Below are 14,509 nucleotides of genomic sequence, written 5' to 3' on the forward strand. Positions count from 1 at the left end.
TTGGTGCAGGTATTACCGTCTAATGACAGCATCTAGTTGATTTTGGTGGGTTTTTTTTTTGGTATGAATATTTCGCCTATAACATTGCAATTACTCTCAAATTGACACGTATCTGCCCATAATGAAGGATACACATAAAACACAGGGAAATTCACTAAATTGGATTCGATTCCACGAGCGGTGATTAGCTTCAATGGATGAAATACAGCGTGAAATATTTGAGTGAAGGACTAGGATTAATATAAATAGATCCCAGTTGTATTGTCTACTGTCATAGACATTATTTTTTTAAACACAGCATTACAAGTAAAACAAGCAAATCTTAGCTCTACCTCAAATATTTGTTCCGTAATGTTCAAGAGCTCGGATAATTGTTTTTTATATTAAACAACATGTTTTGATGTTTAATGGAATACAGAGCAATTTGCTATTGGGCGCACAGTTGAATTATTTATCTCACTTCCTATTTTCATTGCCGGAATATCTTAACATCCGTCTTTTTTTCCTTCTTTTCTTCTTATACTTCATATAAGACATCGAGATTTTAAAGCAAAAACTTGATCATTAGTGATGGTTATGTCCAAATTCCAGGTCATTGCGATTAACGGAACACAAGTGACGTCACACATTTTTAAATTTGCTTGAAGGCTAAACTACATTAAAAAAATATCATGAATTCCATTCTAACAATGGTTTTGAAATTTTCAAAATACGCTGTACCTCATTTTTTCTGCCTTGAGTAAATGATGGGCATGAATGACATGATTTATCAAAATTAACTTTCAAACAATATTAAGTCAGTATTTTCTGTATTTGAGAAATTATTTTGTACTATCTTAAGAAGCTTTTTTACTCATTGACTGTTTCATCATCTAGAAGCAGTAAAAGTTTGCCTCGACCTAAATTGTGACAGAAATTACCTGTTTGTCAGAATTATTTGTGTTGTCCAAATACATGAGTGTATTTTAAGGAAGGAGTCTTTTCATACTTCAAATAATAAGAATTTTATGAAAATTCGTATACATTCATTTTAGAACACTCTCTTTCAAAATTAAAAAAAATTATAAAAATCGACCGCCTTAAAGGTCAAGGTGTCAAGGTCACCCAAAATCAACATCTTAAAATAGACAATAATTTACGTTCAATAACCATTGTAAGAACTTTTCTTAGACTTTGATACATCAGAAAAATCCTAAGACAAAAAATTTCCAAACTTACTAGAGATCTAAAATTGTAAGGTCAAAATATCTCAAAACAGTAAAGAAAAAAGGAAATACATTACAAGTTTTCAAAATAATCAAATTGAACATCTTTTATTATTATCATCGTATAATAAAAAATTCTTTTCTTTGTTAATGTTCCGTAGAATAATATAAGAAAAAAAGCAATAGCAAAAGGAAAATAAAATTGACCATTTGAGAACAGAGAAATTTTAACCCGAATTTCCTCTTTCTTTACAAAGAAAATTAACCACTTCTTTCCAAGCTTCTATGATTTCAACATCTCTTAAAATGTCAACCTATATTGGAAATTTCTTTTCTCAGTTTCACGTTTGCCCAGTCATATAAGCCTAGTGTTATACCAAATAAAAAAGAAAATTAACCTTATAATGAATTGTAATTTTCAACCCGAATTTCCTTAATCATTATACAGAAAATCCATTAAATTTCGCAAATTCATAATGTTTTGAGCCTCTTTAATTGTTATCATCCTATAATAAGAACTTCTTTTCTTTGTTATACTTCCGTAGAATAATATGAGAAAAAAGCTATAGCAAAAGGAAAATAAAACTGATTATTAGAGAACAGAGAAATTTTAACCCGAATTTCCTCTTTCTTTACATAGAAAATTGACCACTTCTTTGCAAATCATCAATGATTTCAACATCTCCAAAAATGTTAACCTATATTGGAAATTTCTTTTCTCTGTTTCATGTTTGCCCAGTCATATGAGCCTAGTGTTATACCATATAAAAAAGAAAATTAACCTTATAATGACTGGTAATTTTTTAACCCGAATTTCCTTAATCATTATACAGAAAAACCATTAAATTTCGCAAATGTTCAATGTTTTGAGCCACTTTTATTGTTATCATCCTATAATGAGAATTTCTTTTCTTTGTTAAAGTTTCGTAGAATAATATGAGAAAAAAGCTATAGCAAAAGGAAAATAAAATTGACCATTTGAGAACAGAGAAATCTTAACACGAATTTCCTCTTTCTTTACATAGAAAATTGACCACTTCTTTCCAAGCTTCTATGATTTCAACATCTCTTAAAATGTCAACCTTTATTGGAAATTTCTTTTCTCAGTTTCACGTTTGCCCAGTCATATAAGCCTAGTGTTATACCAAATAAAAAAGAAAATTAACCTTATAATGAATTGTAATTTTCAACCCGAATTTCCTTAATCATTATACAGAAAATCCATTAAATTTCGCAAATGTTCAATGTTTTGAGCCTCTTTAATTGTTATCATCCTATAATAAGAATTTCTTTCTTTGTTATACTTCCGTAGAATAATATGAGAAAAAAAACTATAGCAAAAGGAAAATAGAATTGACCATTTGAGAACAGAGAAATTTTAACCCGAATTTCCTCTTTCTTTACATAGAAAATTGACCACTTCTTTGCAAATCATCAATGATTTCAACATCTCTTAAAATGTCTACCTATATTGGAAATTTCTTTTCTCTGTTTCATGTTTGCCCAGTCATATGAGCCTAGTGTTATACCATATAAAAAAGAAAATTAACCTTATAATGACTGGTAATTTTTTAACCCGAATTTCCTTAATCATTATACAGAAAATCCATTAAATTTCGCAAATTTTCAATGTTTTGAGCCTCTTTTATTGTTATCATCCTATAATGAGAATTTCTTTTCTTTGTAATAGTTCCGTAGAATAATATGAGAAAAAAGCTATAACATAAGGAAAATAAAATTGACCATTTAATAGCGAGAATTTTTACCCGAATTTCCTCCCTCCTTTTCACAACTAGAACGTTGACCACTCCTTTGCAAAACATTGACGTTTTAAACATCCCTTGAATGTCAACCTTTGTTGGAGTTTTTTTCAGTTAAGTTTCGCACAGTCATACATGTATAAGTCAAGTTCTATACCTAGTGGTCCTTGTGCTAATACATAGGATCTTCAACCCGAGTTTCCTCCTTTTGAATAAAGAAAATCGAACACATTTTACTTAAATATATAAATGTTTTCAACAACATTTTTTTTAATATCAACATTATGAAATATCAACCTGTTGACATGTCTACACATATAGTACTGATTACAACAGTTTTTCGAGAAATGTGCAATAGCATGTGGAAGAGAAATATGGACAATTCATGTACATATTCCGTCCAAATTTTCTTCAATATAACATCTAAAAAGAATAACTTTCCTTGTACAATGAGTTGCAAGCATTTCATTAATCATTAGAAGACTAATGTTACATATAATAATTATCTGTAATTTTTTCCCCTGAAATTTGTTGTTTACGGCATATGCATATAATAGCTAGACTTTCATTTGAAATTATAAATTAATACAAAAATTAGAATTGGTATTAAACTTTGCCTCAGTGACACTATCGTACATAATCAAAGCCATAAAACCTATTTTATACCACATATTAACAAGCGAAAAGTTGTCAATGTGACAACAAACCTGGTTTTCTTTAGTGTGAAAAGTATCAATAATCCCTTTGTCAACCCTGAATTGATGAACACAACCTATACATACAGAAAAATTCGGTACTTGTTATGAAATATTTTTGCCAAAAAATAACCAAGTTCAACAGCTGGTAAAATGCTTTCACAAATCATCAGAAATCAGAATTCTAGCAATTTGCGCACCTCTGATATTATTATAATGTACAATTGATCTGCAAAAGAATATAACTTTCTATCTTGAAAACTGTAGGAGGAGTTATCCATACAATAGGGATGCCCTATATGCAATGTTTTGCCAAAAATGACTAAGTTAAACAGCTGGCATTTTTTTCATAAATTATTCAAAATCAAAATCATAGCAAAATACAATTTCTAGCGTTAAAACTGCGACCAAACGTCATTTTTCAACAGCTTAAAAAGGGTTTTTTTTTCTAATCTTCTAATATATATATATATATATATATATATATATATATATATATATATATATATATATATATATATATATAATTTTATATGAAATGACATCATATTATATCATTGAAGGTTGCAAATCCATCCACTAATGCAATTGAAAATGTGTGCAAATGTGTATCATTAGTGGTCAAGGTAGTACTTATTTCTCACTTTTTTCCATATCATTAGAGGTTACGGTTTTTGACCGCTAATGATATAAATCTGAAATTATATCATTAGCGGACGGTTAGGTTGTTCGTTAATGATAAAATTATATCATTAGTGGTCAACATCCTGACCACTAATGCAACATTATATCATTAGTGGACGTTGTATCATTAGAGGTTGCTACAGGTGTAATCTTTCAACGTTATCATCGGTGTCTTGTTGCAATGCAAAAATACTGTTAACAGAATAATAGTTATTCAGGTCCAATCAGAGGTGTAAATAGATTTACCCTGTGTTGTATTCCCCACACCCTGAGACTGCAAAGTAAATCTCCGTACACCCTTGATTGGGTCTGAATTACGAATAAACTTCATGTGTGATAAAAAATTTCAATTTTAATATTTAATACTGTTTTACCAGACTGTGTGCTTTGCAACTTGAAAATCAATTAATATTAAAGAATTGTAATTGACATTGTGCTAAAAGTCATTAATTTGTACCAATAGAACTTTTCTAAAAATAGAGATTTTGGCATGTATTCATTGAGCGATGCATTATTTTGCGCAAAGATCTATCGGTGCATTTGCATTATGAGGTCACATTTTACATAAACCCCGTTCCAGCAGGTAATACGGAAATTTACAACAGGCTTGTTAACCAGTCAGATCCCGCGTTATAAGCCACTTTGGAAATAATATTTTGTATCTGCAGGTGGTAATTCAATATAAGAGAACAGTAGTCCAATTGCATATCACTCCTTCAACTTCCTGTTATGCTGCGAGGGACATTTGTATATTTACAAAACAATCCCACACACTACGATAGTTTTGGATAACATTAGTCAATTATGAACAGCACAACCTTTACTAAAACACATTCTAAATTTTTAAAACATTAATTTTAGATCTAAATTTTTAACAGGTGTGTATCACAATTTTACACAAACTTTATGTCCCTACCAATGAAATGTAAAATTACGAAATTGTTAATAATGTTTTATATTTAGGAATATATATATTCACTGTCAGAACAACTGGTTTAACATTTCGTCAATTTGTTTTTATTTCATTTTTGAACTTAAATATTGTTTGGTATTCCATCATTGATCAAAGTAATTTATATAATAATATCATCATAAATAGTAACAGCTTGTAATTGACTGAGTGTTCAATGCTAAAGCTACAAACGTCTCCTCGATATAAATAACACATGATTTGCGCTTTTCCAGGTCGAAATTGACCTTTAAAAACTAGGTCAGTGCATTGCAAGCTAAAGGAAAATGGAGTACAATGAGTTGAAACGATTTTGAAGGGTATAATTAGACTAGGCTGGTGGTTCCGACGGTATAGGAACAAAGATTGTTTAAAAATGAAAAATATTCTATCTTATAAAAAAATAATTCTGATTGTAAAATAAGAATGGCGAATCCTTACACTATGTAAATTAGTTTAATAAAGATTAATCAGTTAATTGATTAATCAATTAGACAAAGCTGCGTTCTCATTTCTCATACATTGATGCTGCTTCATGAAACCATGGAGACCATCAATGAAGTTCCGAATCATCTTGAAAAAGTGTCCCTAAGACATTTCCCTAAGTTGCCTGCATCGACAAAATTGGTTATTGGCTCAAATTCCATTACAGGAAAAGATCTCAATTGCCTCTATGGTCAGAGTTGGCTGGATGATTCGGTATGTCAACAAGTCAGCAACAAGTTGGAACATAATAAATAACAATTTATTCATATGTATTTAAATTTTTAATTTCAGTGTCTATATGATAACACTACAAATCTATTTGTAATTATAGCCAAATACATTTCAGCAATGACTATTTGAGTATTTAAATTGCATTTTTTGAATATTATGTGATGATAAATTAGGGTTTGGTGCGATCAAATCTTTCAAAAAGCAATAAGGGCTTTAATGTGTTTGATCACCTCATAGTACTCAAACAATAATTCTTTATTTCTTAAAAATGTGTTAACCTATGTGCCTTATATGAATGCTTTTTTAATGATTTTAGATCATACATGCTTATCCTGGCCTCCTGCAGAGAGAGAGAGGACACTTCTGCAGAAAAATGAAATCTTAATTCTCCCATGCTTTCTAATGGAGAAATGGACCAGGAGGGACTACCTTCCCTGGTTATACCCAAAGGTGAAGTTTTCCTCCTATGCCTTTATCCTGATGCCCATTTGCAGCAACCACCACTGGATTCATTTGGTCGCCAGTGTGTCAAAGAAAACAGTTTTGGTGTTGGATCCCCTAGGACACCAACATGCGGACATCGAACACAAGTGGGGGTAAAATATGCTACTTTGTAATGATAGAGGAATGCATGATCTCACTATGAAAAGAAAACTTTTAGATTTTTACTTTTATTAAGGTTTTCCGCTCTCAGCGGAAAACCTTACTATTATTCTGAAAATTTTTCAAATTTCTTATTATTTTTGTTTCTTCTAGACGCCAACTTTGATCCTTAATATATCGCTCGTTTGTTCACCGATTGTTTTGAAATTTTCAGGACTGATAACATGCCGGGTGATGTTGTCGTTGCATATTTTAGTTGAGGAAAATCCATATCCGGTTTTGAGTTATTCCCCTTTTAGTAAAATTTAACGACTTCTTTTGTCCAGGGGGGTTTAGCTATAACGATGACTGGCAGAGTCTCAAAGATGGGCTGGTTTGGAAGCTAATACATTGAATTTGTGCGAGATATATTTCATTTATTATTTAAATGCAAATAAAAGGGGTGGTATAGATGTTGAAACAAAGGTAAGAAAAAAATTCAAAAAAATTCGCGTATTTTCCGTGTTAGTTTTCTACCTGATAAAAATTTGTTATAACATGTATTTTAAAAGTTCTTGGTCTTACCCAGACCTTTCATTCGGTATACCGAAAAAGGGGCTGGCCCCTATAATTAGGGAGTTAGAGGCGTCCAAAGTTTCTTGTCCATAACTTAAAAAGAAATAAAAATTTCTAATGCATTATTGAAGCAAAGTTGTAAAGAAATTAATTTTGAATCCTTCCATAATATTCAATTTAATGTTTTCGTAATTTATAGTCAGTATTTGCAGAAACAATTGTGGGGGTGCGCACGTTTATGAGGTTATGAAAGGACTTCTTGTAATGCACTAACTGATACATGTAGCGCGCAAAAATAATTCCACATAAAATTCCCAAATGTTTTTATTCATATGTACATTTTCATTTCATAAAGATGAACCTCTCTGACCTTATTTTTGTTGTTTGTTTCATAACTGTGCCCCTGTCTATATTTAGATGCATTACGAGACTCAGGTAACCGATCGATAGGAGAGTCGTTAGCTGTATTCATGGCCGTCGCCTAGACGACAGTGCATGTGCTTGTAGAGCTGGACGTTCACGTTTAACGCCCCACTGTGTTACTTTGAATTGTTTCAGTACTGGGAGATGTGTTAATTAAATGGTTCCAATACATGGTAATTAAACTCAAATTTTCTACAATACGTATACACGGCCGTCTTATAAAGCACAATGTGTATTACTGACATGACAAATGTACGCGAACGCGGGATTGCTCCCGATAGAACATTTCTTTTAAAGCAAAAAAAATACTGACTTGCGATGAACATAATATAATTATCATCGTGGAGATGATTTTAAAAAGAGAATGTAATATTCGTATACGATAATATTTGAATCCTAAGCCGCTAGTTTTAAGTTACGATTATTAGGGATATTAATTATGACTTGCCCCGCGTTTCACGTTTTTTACTTGCAAAACATCTACAAACGAAATTACCAAACAACCTTCAGCAGCAACTTATAAATTATTTATTCCATACACAATTCTACATCTTCGCTAGCCAAGGGTTTTCGATCCACTTTGCTCCCCACAAACCAACAAACATAACCGATCCAGATGTATCAAAAATAAACTTCAAAAACAAACATTCATCCATCACCCACAATATTGCCTTTTCGATATTTGCCATCGTTATAGACCCGTGTAACAATCTGTTAAGTAGGTGCTTGCACGACAAAGAACCCCTTTCTGATCTACATTTTCATTAACGCATACAAAGAAAAAATATATTTTGATTTATTTCTGAATTTCTTTTGATGTAAAAAAAAAAGAGAGAAGAAATTGGTTCTCAGTCTCTCTTTATGCCTGTTTGTAAGAGGTTAATCCAAGTTCATTTTGAATATCCTTTTGTAATTTAAAAATGCGATGTAATTTTTTTTTTCATGCAATATTTCGGATAAAGCAATGAAGAGTTGTTTCTTGAAATTTTATTAGACCATAAAATTGTAAAATGCTAACATTGAAAATTGTGCCCGATTTCTTTCTTTTTTTAAGGTAAAACTTTATTGATTTAAAAATGATTCTTTGCGACAAACTAATTGACATTATCAATAAAAGTTTGACAATCTCTAACTGCAGGTCTGTAGCTTTTAGTCTGAAAAAGAATCGGATGGACGACCTAGGACACAGATCGTCCATCCGAATTTCTTGAAAATTGCCATTTCTTTCGTACGCGGACGCAATACTCACCGAGACTAAATGGTTCGTATGTTAAGTTTTAAGTTTTAACTGCTTTGAAAAATAATATTGGTTTTCTGATAATTATGAACATGAATAATTAAATAAAAATGGTTAAAATTACAGTAAAATTACCGGCACCGGTCTTCTCCATGCGCGGATCCAGAAGGGGAAGGGTTCCAGACCCCCCCCCCCCCCCCCGCAAAATTTCTTTCAATTACGTGTACATTATAAACTTACCAAATATGCCTCGGACATTCTTTGGCAAACTCAAAAAACCGTCTGACTTTTCAACCCCCACTTCGGAAAAATTTTCTGATCCGCGCATGTTCCCCCTCCTCGAAATACAAAATTATTCTTCAAAACCCCCTGTAAAATTTCCAGGATATCCGCATATATACTAAGAGATTCATTGGCGCTTGCGTTCGATAAAAATGCGTGTAAAACGTTTGCCAATGGTCTTTTTACCTTCGTACCGGGCATAACCATAGTCTCACTCTTTGAATAAAATGCGGCGAATCAAGCTAGAGGCAACGTGTTAAGATCTGTATTTGCTTATAAACATGTAGTATCATCGTGCAAAATGCACTGTTCAATTATAATTTTTTTTTTACTTGTAAAATTCAACATCTGTTTCGTATAATTTTTTCTCACAGTTTATTTCTTACAAAGTTACTTTTTTATTTAGTGATTGACACTTTTCAGACTTTATATGTGATTTCAAAGAGACAGAGTGTCATGTCTCAAGGATTGTTTATCTCTTAAAACAACATTGTACAATTATCAGATTTTCATTTCTTGGACATCAAAGACTCATTGAGTTTATTTAATTATTTTATATCTGTGAACCTTTCACTCAGCTTACTTATATCATTACCTGTCAATTTATACTCATTGTTAAGATTCTTATAAATAGGTATGTACAATTGCCAATGCGCAGTCTGGAATACGGCAGCCAGCCCCGGCCACGTCCGACTCTCCCAGAGTCTTGAGTCCGGAGGCCACTACTGGCCATATCCGACTTGTTTGTAACATGTCTGTCTGTTAAATTGTTATAATGTTGCCATCGTTGAGTCTCGTTCAATTAATTGCCTATTTATATCGTTCAATCAATTGCCTGTTTATTTCTCTGGAACTGTATACTGGTGGACCTTCGGGAATACGGCAAACCTACCCTTCGTTTTAGCTTACAGCCCACAGCGCGCCACAACCTTATACCTTATACACTTTACGCCAACATTCCCTCACCCGGTTCGTACTGCACACGACCGATGCAGATCCAGACGAATTCTCTAGCACCGTAAAATCTACGCGGTCACAGAAATATTATACAATTATTTAATGCTTGAGCAGTCAATAGACCAGAATATTTTTCCCGAGGTACAGGGAACAGTTCAGTATGATCTATTGCCCGAGACCAACGGCCGAGGGCAATAGATCATACTGAGCTATTCCCTGCACCAAGGGAAAAAATTTCTGGTCTATTGACTGTTCAAGCATTAAATAATTGTTTTATTACCTAATTTCTTTTTTAGTTTTCGGGGTTTACAATTTGCATATTGCAGATGGTTTTCGTGCCATTATGCAATATACTAAGATATTTTTTTTTCATTTTTTACATGCACAGAACCTGTTGCATGCATTACAACATCTCAATTTAATAGTAGTTTAAACAAAAGAAGGGGGGCTTAAACCCATTAGATTTTTTATAAATAGTCTTTTACCTTATTTGAGGCTTTAAAGCTGTTGATTATTTGATACTCCATTTTGATAACATTGAATTTGGTTTCACCAAGTACTAAAAACAACGTCTATGTAAAGGAATATACATTCCCTGAGAACTATCGAAAGGATGTAACATTAACATACCCGCGTTCTGAAATACCGGTACGTTGCCGGTCCAATAGATTGCAGTCTATTGACCGGCGGTCCAATAGATCGCAGTCTATTGACCGGCGGTCTAATAGATCGCAGTCTATTGACCGGCAGTTCAAAATAGACGCAAATATTTAATTGGTAATTAAACAACAAAATCCGTTTGATTAGGTAATAAAATACTTTGTTTCTCAGTGTTTGTACATCTAATATTGTACTATGGTCAGCTATAAATTTTTGTAATACGTCACAAGTATGATACAGCTACGACGGAAAACCTAATCGTTGCTTGCAACGAGCTCGTCTCTAGTTGTTTATATGATGCTTCAATAAGGCATTTCCAATCCTCTAAAATACGAATATGAAAATCTGTAAAATTAAGAGATTCTTTGTAATGTTTACAAAGCTTGTTCTATGGATTTATACACAATCTGGTTATGTATCCTGGTTAAAATTGTCTCAACATGATAACTTCTATTTGCTAGTTGGTTTTGAACTTAAACAGTTTCGAGTTTTTGTCGCACGTAATTTGTATACTTGTAGTTTATTTATCAGCAATTAAAATGTAATAAAAAGTCATCAGAACGACCTGAACTTTGTTCACAAAATAGTTTATTGTAAGATCTTGGTCTTGCTATATGATAATGACAACTCATTTTATGAAACAAAGTATGTTGTTTTCTCTTGTAGTTATTTATTTTCCTTTTTTATTTGTAAAGGAAGTACATGTACACGAGGGAAAAATACATTCCGGAAGGGTTGGAAAAATGGAGCAGTGACCATCAAGCTGTAAGTCGCCAAAGAGATGGCAACAGTTGTGGCGTCTTTGTTCTAATGGTAAGTTATTTAAAGCATAAACTTAACGTAAAATCGCGATAAGCATCCTTCGCGGATTTTAAAATCGCGCCATTATTTTCTGAGAGTTGAAAACTATAAGAAATAAGTAGCAAAGTTCAACGTTCGCGATTTTAAATTGTCGCAATTCCAAACAAATCAGAGGGATCGCGGAATTAAGTACTCATGTAATATAAGGAATTTACAGTATTTAAAATATTACAAACTTAATTACAAAGGTACAAACAAATCAGCAGGATCGCGGAATTAAGTACTCACGTAATATAAAGAATTTGCACTATTTAAAGTATTACAAACTTAATTACAAGGTCATTAAATTTAGCATTTTTTTTAATTTTAAGTATGCTGAAGCCATTCTCTGCAACGTAAATATGCAGATAATGAGGCAGTGTCAGGTGGCCATATACAGAAGGTACATAAAGCAGGGACTGATGGATGGTACGAAAGAAGAGGATTAGGTATGCCAAATTCCCTTTTGTAGGAAGCCCAAGTCTGGGATTTGGACACAATGTCAAGACTGTTCCATCTGGGTGCACCTACAGTGTTCGAACAACAACAGAAGGAAAGTGTCAAAGGAGGATCATATCTGCCTGTTGTGTGTTTGGCGGGAAGAATGCAAACTTGGATGTTAATGTTGTACATCCTTAAGTTGCTACTCTTACGGACCGATCCGGACGGTGGTTGCTCTTTTTTGGCACTGTGTATGATACCATATTTGACTGTTGTGTTTAGTGTGAAGAATGCAGACTTGAATATTAATATATTAATGATGCTATGTACACTTTGTACTAAAGATGGTAGGGGACACCTCCATATTTCATGTACTATTTATCAAAATAAACAAAAAATTGAAGAGTAATTTAAAAATAGTTTCTTTCCCAAATTGGTCATTTAACAGTGTAGTGCAGTGGGTTAGAGGTTTCTCTATGAGTCTGCAAGTCATGAGTTCAAATCACGCTGTAGATTTTAAAATTTTTACTTTCTCAAAAAAGTATTTTTTTGTTAAATATTTTGAGATTTCCAGTGAAAGTATTTTAATTTTAATGAACTTTCATCCCGATAAATTGTGATAGATGTTCCATACCACCTTAAATTGTCTGAAAAAGAAAAATGTTAATGTTGTGTTTGTGTATATTGTTGAATACATATTATTTATTATTGTATAATTTGAAGTCTGTTTTGTTTTGTTTTATTTTTATTTTTTTCAAATTGCAGCAGAAGTGAACATTCTGTATTCCTTTTAATGGCTGTACCTAGTAGAGCAGGTAATTTCAGAGAGAGGATGGCTATCAGGAATTCATGGGGAAGTGTTAAACAGGATACTTCTATACGGTGGATTTTTTTTGTCGGAAAAGAGGTTGACGAACTCGACCAAAAATAAAAGAATTCTTTGCCATGGAGAAAGAAAAATACAAGGAAATTGGTGAACTAAATATCAAGGAAAAATATAAATATTTAGAAATAAAGATAACTGCCTTGTTACAATGGGTTTTCGTCCATTGTAAGAACCCCGAATATATTCTTAAAGTAGACGACGATGTATTCTTAAATTCTTAGCCATTAATAAATTATCTGAAAAAAATTAAACCGGTGAATTCGATTATTTGATGTTAGGTCACAAACGGGACTGTGAACAGAAACAAGCTTTTAAAATATTACATCTCAAAAGAGGAATACAAAGCCCAAAAGAAACTTTTATTTACTTTGAATATGTCTAACTTTGAAAGGAGACTAATTCTGCTGGTGTAAATAGGAGAAAGTCCATAAATTTCTATGATAAATGGTTTGTATGGAAAAAATTGTTATTGTAATTACATTTGAAAGCTCTTGTAATGGTAATTTAATTGAAGAATTTAAGCAAGTAATTGTCATTTAATTAATTACTTTCCATTGTAATTGATCCCATCCCTGATGTTGATAAAAAATGTGTGTAAGAGTTTTAAATGAGGTGATAATCATTAGCATTCCGTACGAGGACCGGAAAGGAGAGTGGATGATGTTGGATGTAGACAGTTGTCGGTTGAGGATACGAATCGAGAAAGTATCCCCAATGATTGATTAAGTCCTCAAGAAACATTTAAAACTTATATCGGGTAATATCAATGAAAATCGATGTACTCAGACCGGAAAGAGATTTTATCTGTAAGCTGAAATAGAAAAGTCATCCCTTAGCTCGAATAGCTTCTTTGTCGTACTTGTAATCCATTAGAATATGTGAACTGATGAGAAGACATAGTGCGGGCAAAAAGACTCTCTTTTAAAGAATCTATTTACATTGATAATTATTACAATTATTATTTTATGTATTATTTACAGTGAAACCATTGTCGATATGTTGTTCATCACTTGTGTATGCGTGTATGGTTTGGAAGACATGTACGATTTTGCAGTCGACGCTTACAAATGACAATGGTTTAAACAAAATGAACATTGCTTGTGAGTGAAACTATATAATATTTATAAATGTAATAATCATTAATTAGAAAAAAAACAATTAGAAATCTTCATATTTGTTATTTAATCATATGATTCAGCTGGGATATACACATATATTCCTCGATAAATTAGGCTTGATTTATTTTGCTCGAATAATTAGACTGACAAACGTCGTGTACCTTGGAGAAATAAATTGTGTTATCAATCTCAGACAACTTGCAACACAGTAATTTACTTATTGGTAATTTTTTCAGCAACATTTTGAGATGGAAATATAGCTTAGGTGTTTTGTTAGTTTCGATTAGGGGAACGAATTGGAAGGGTGTAAATATACGTATGTTTGATATTGAAATCCAACTTGTCAGTAGACTAGATGCCTGATTATAAAATTCAGTGTTTTTAAAGAAATGTTTATTAAATTATCATGGAACGTTATTTTCACATTTGCAAAGAAATCGATGAGTTTTGAATAACTTACTAGCCGTTTTTGTACAAGCCAAAGTATTAACCTTGTA

At 32.3% G+C, this 14,509-nt stretch overlaps 1 protein-coding gene across 1 annotated transcript; it reads left to right on the forward strand.

Moving 5' to 3' along the window:
- The first annotated feature begins 6,412 nt into the window (after nt 1-6,412).
- Nucleotides 6,413-12,742, forward strand: LOC128168664 (uncharacterized). The gene is made up of 3 exons (XM_052834814.1): nt 6,413-6,606; nt 11,423-11,540; nt 11,900-12,742. The coding sequence occupies exons 1-3, from the start codon at nt 6,413-6,415 to the stop codon at nt 12,014-12,016; spliced, it is 429 nt and encodes a 142-aa protein (XP_052690774.1). The 3' UTR covers nt 12,017-12,742.
- Nucleotides 12,743-14,509: the final 1,767 nt, after the last annotated feature.

Source organism: Crassostrea angulata, unplaced genomic scaffold (genome assembly GCF_025612915.1).
Source record: "Crassostrea angulata isolate pt1a10 unplaced genomic scaffold, ASM2561291v2 HiC_scaffold_32, whole genome shotgun sequence".
Lineage (NCBI taxonomy): Eukaryota > Metazoa > Mollusca > Bivalvia > Ostreida > Ostreidae > Magallana > Magallana angulata.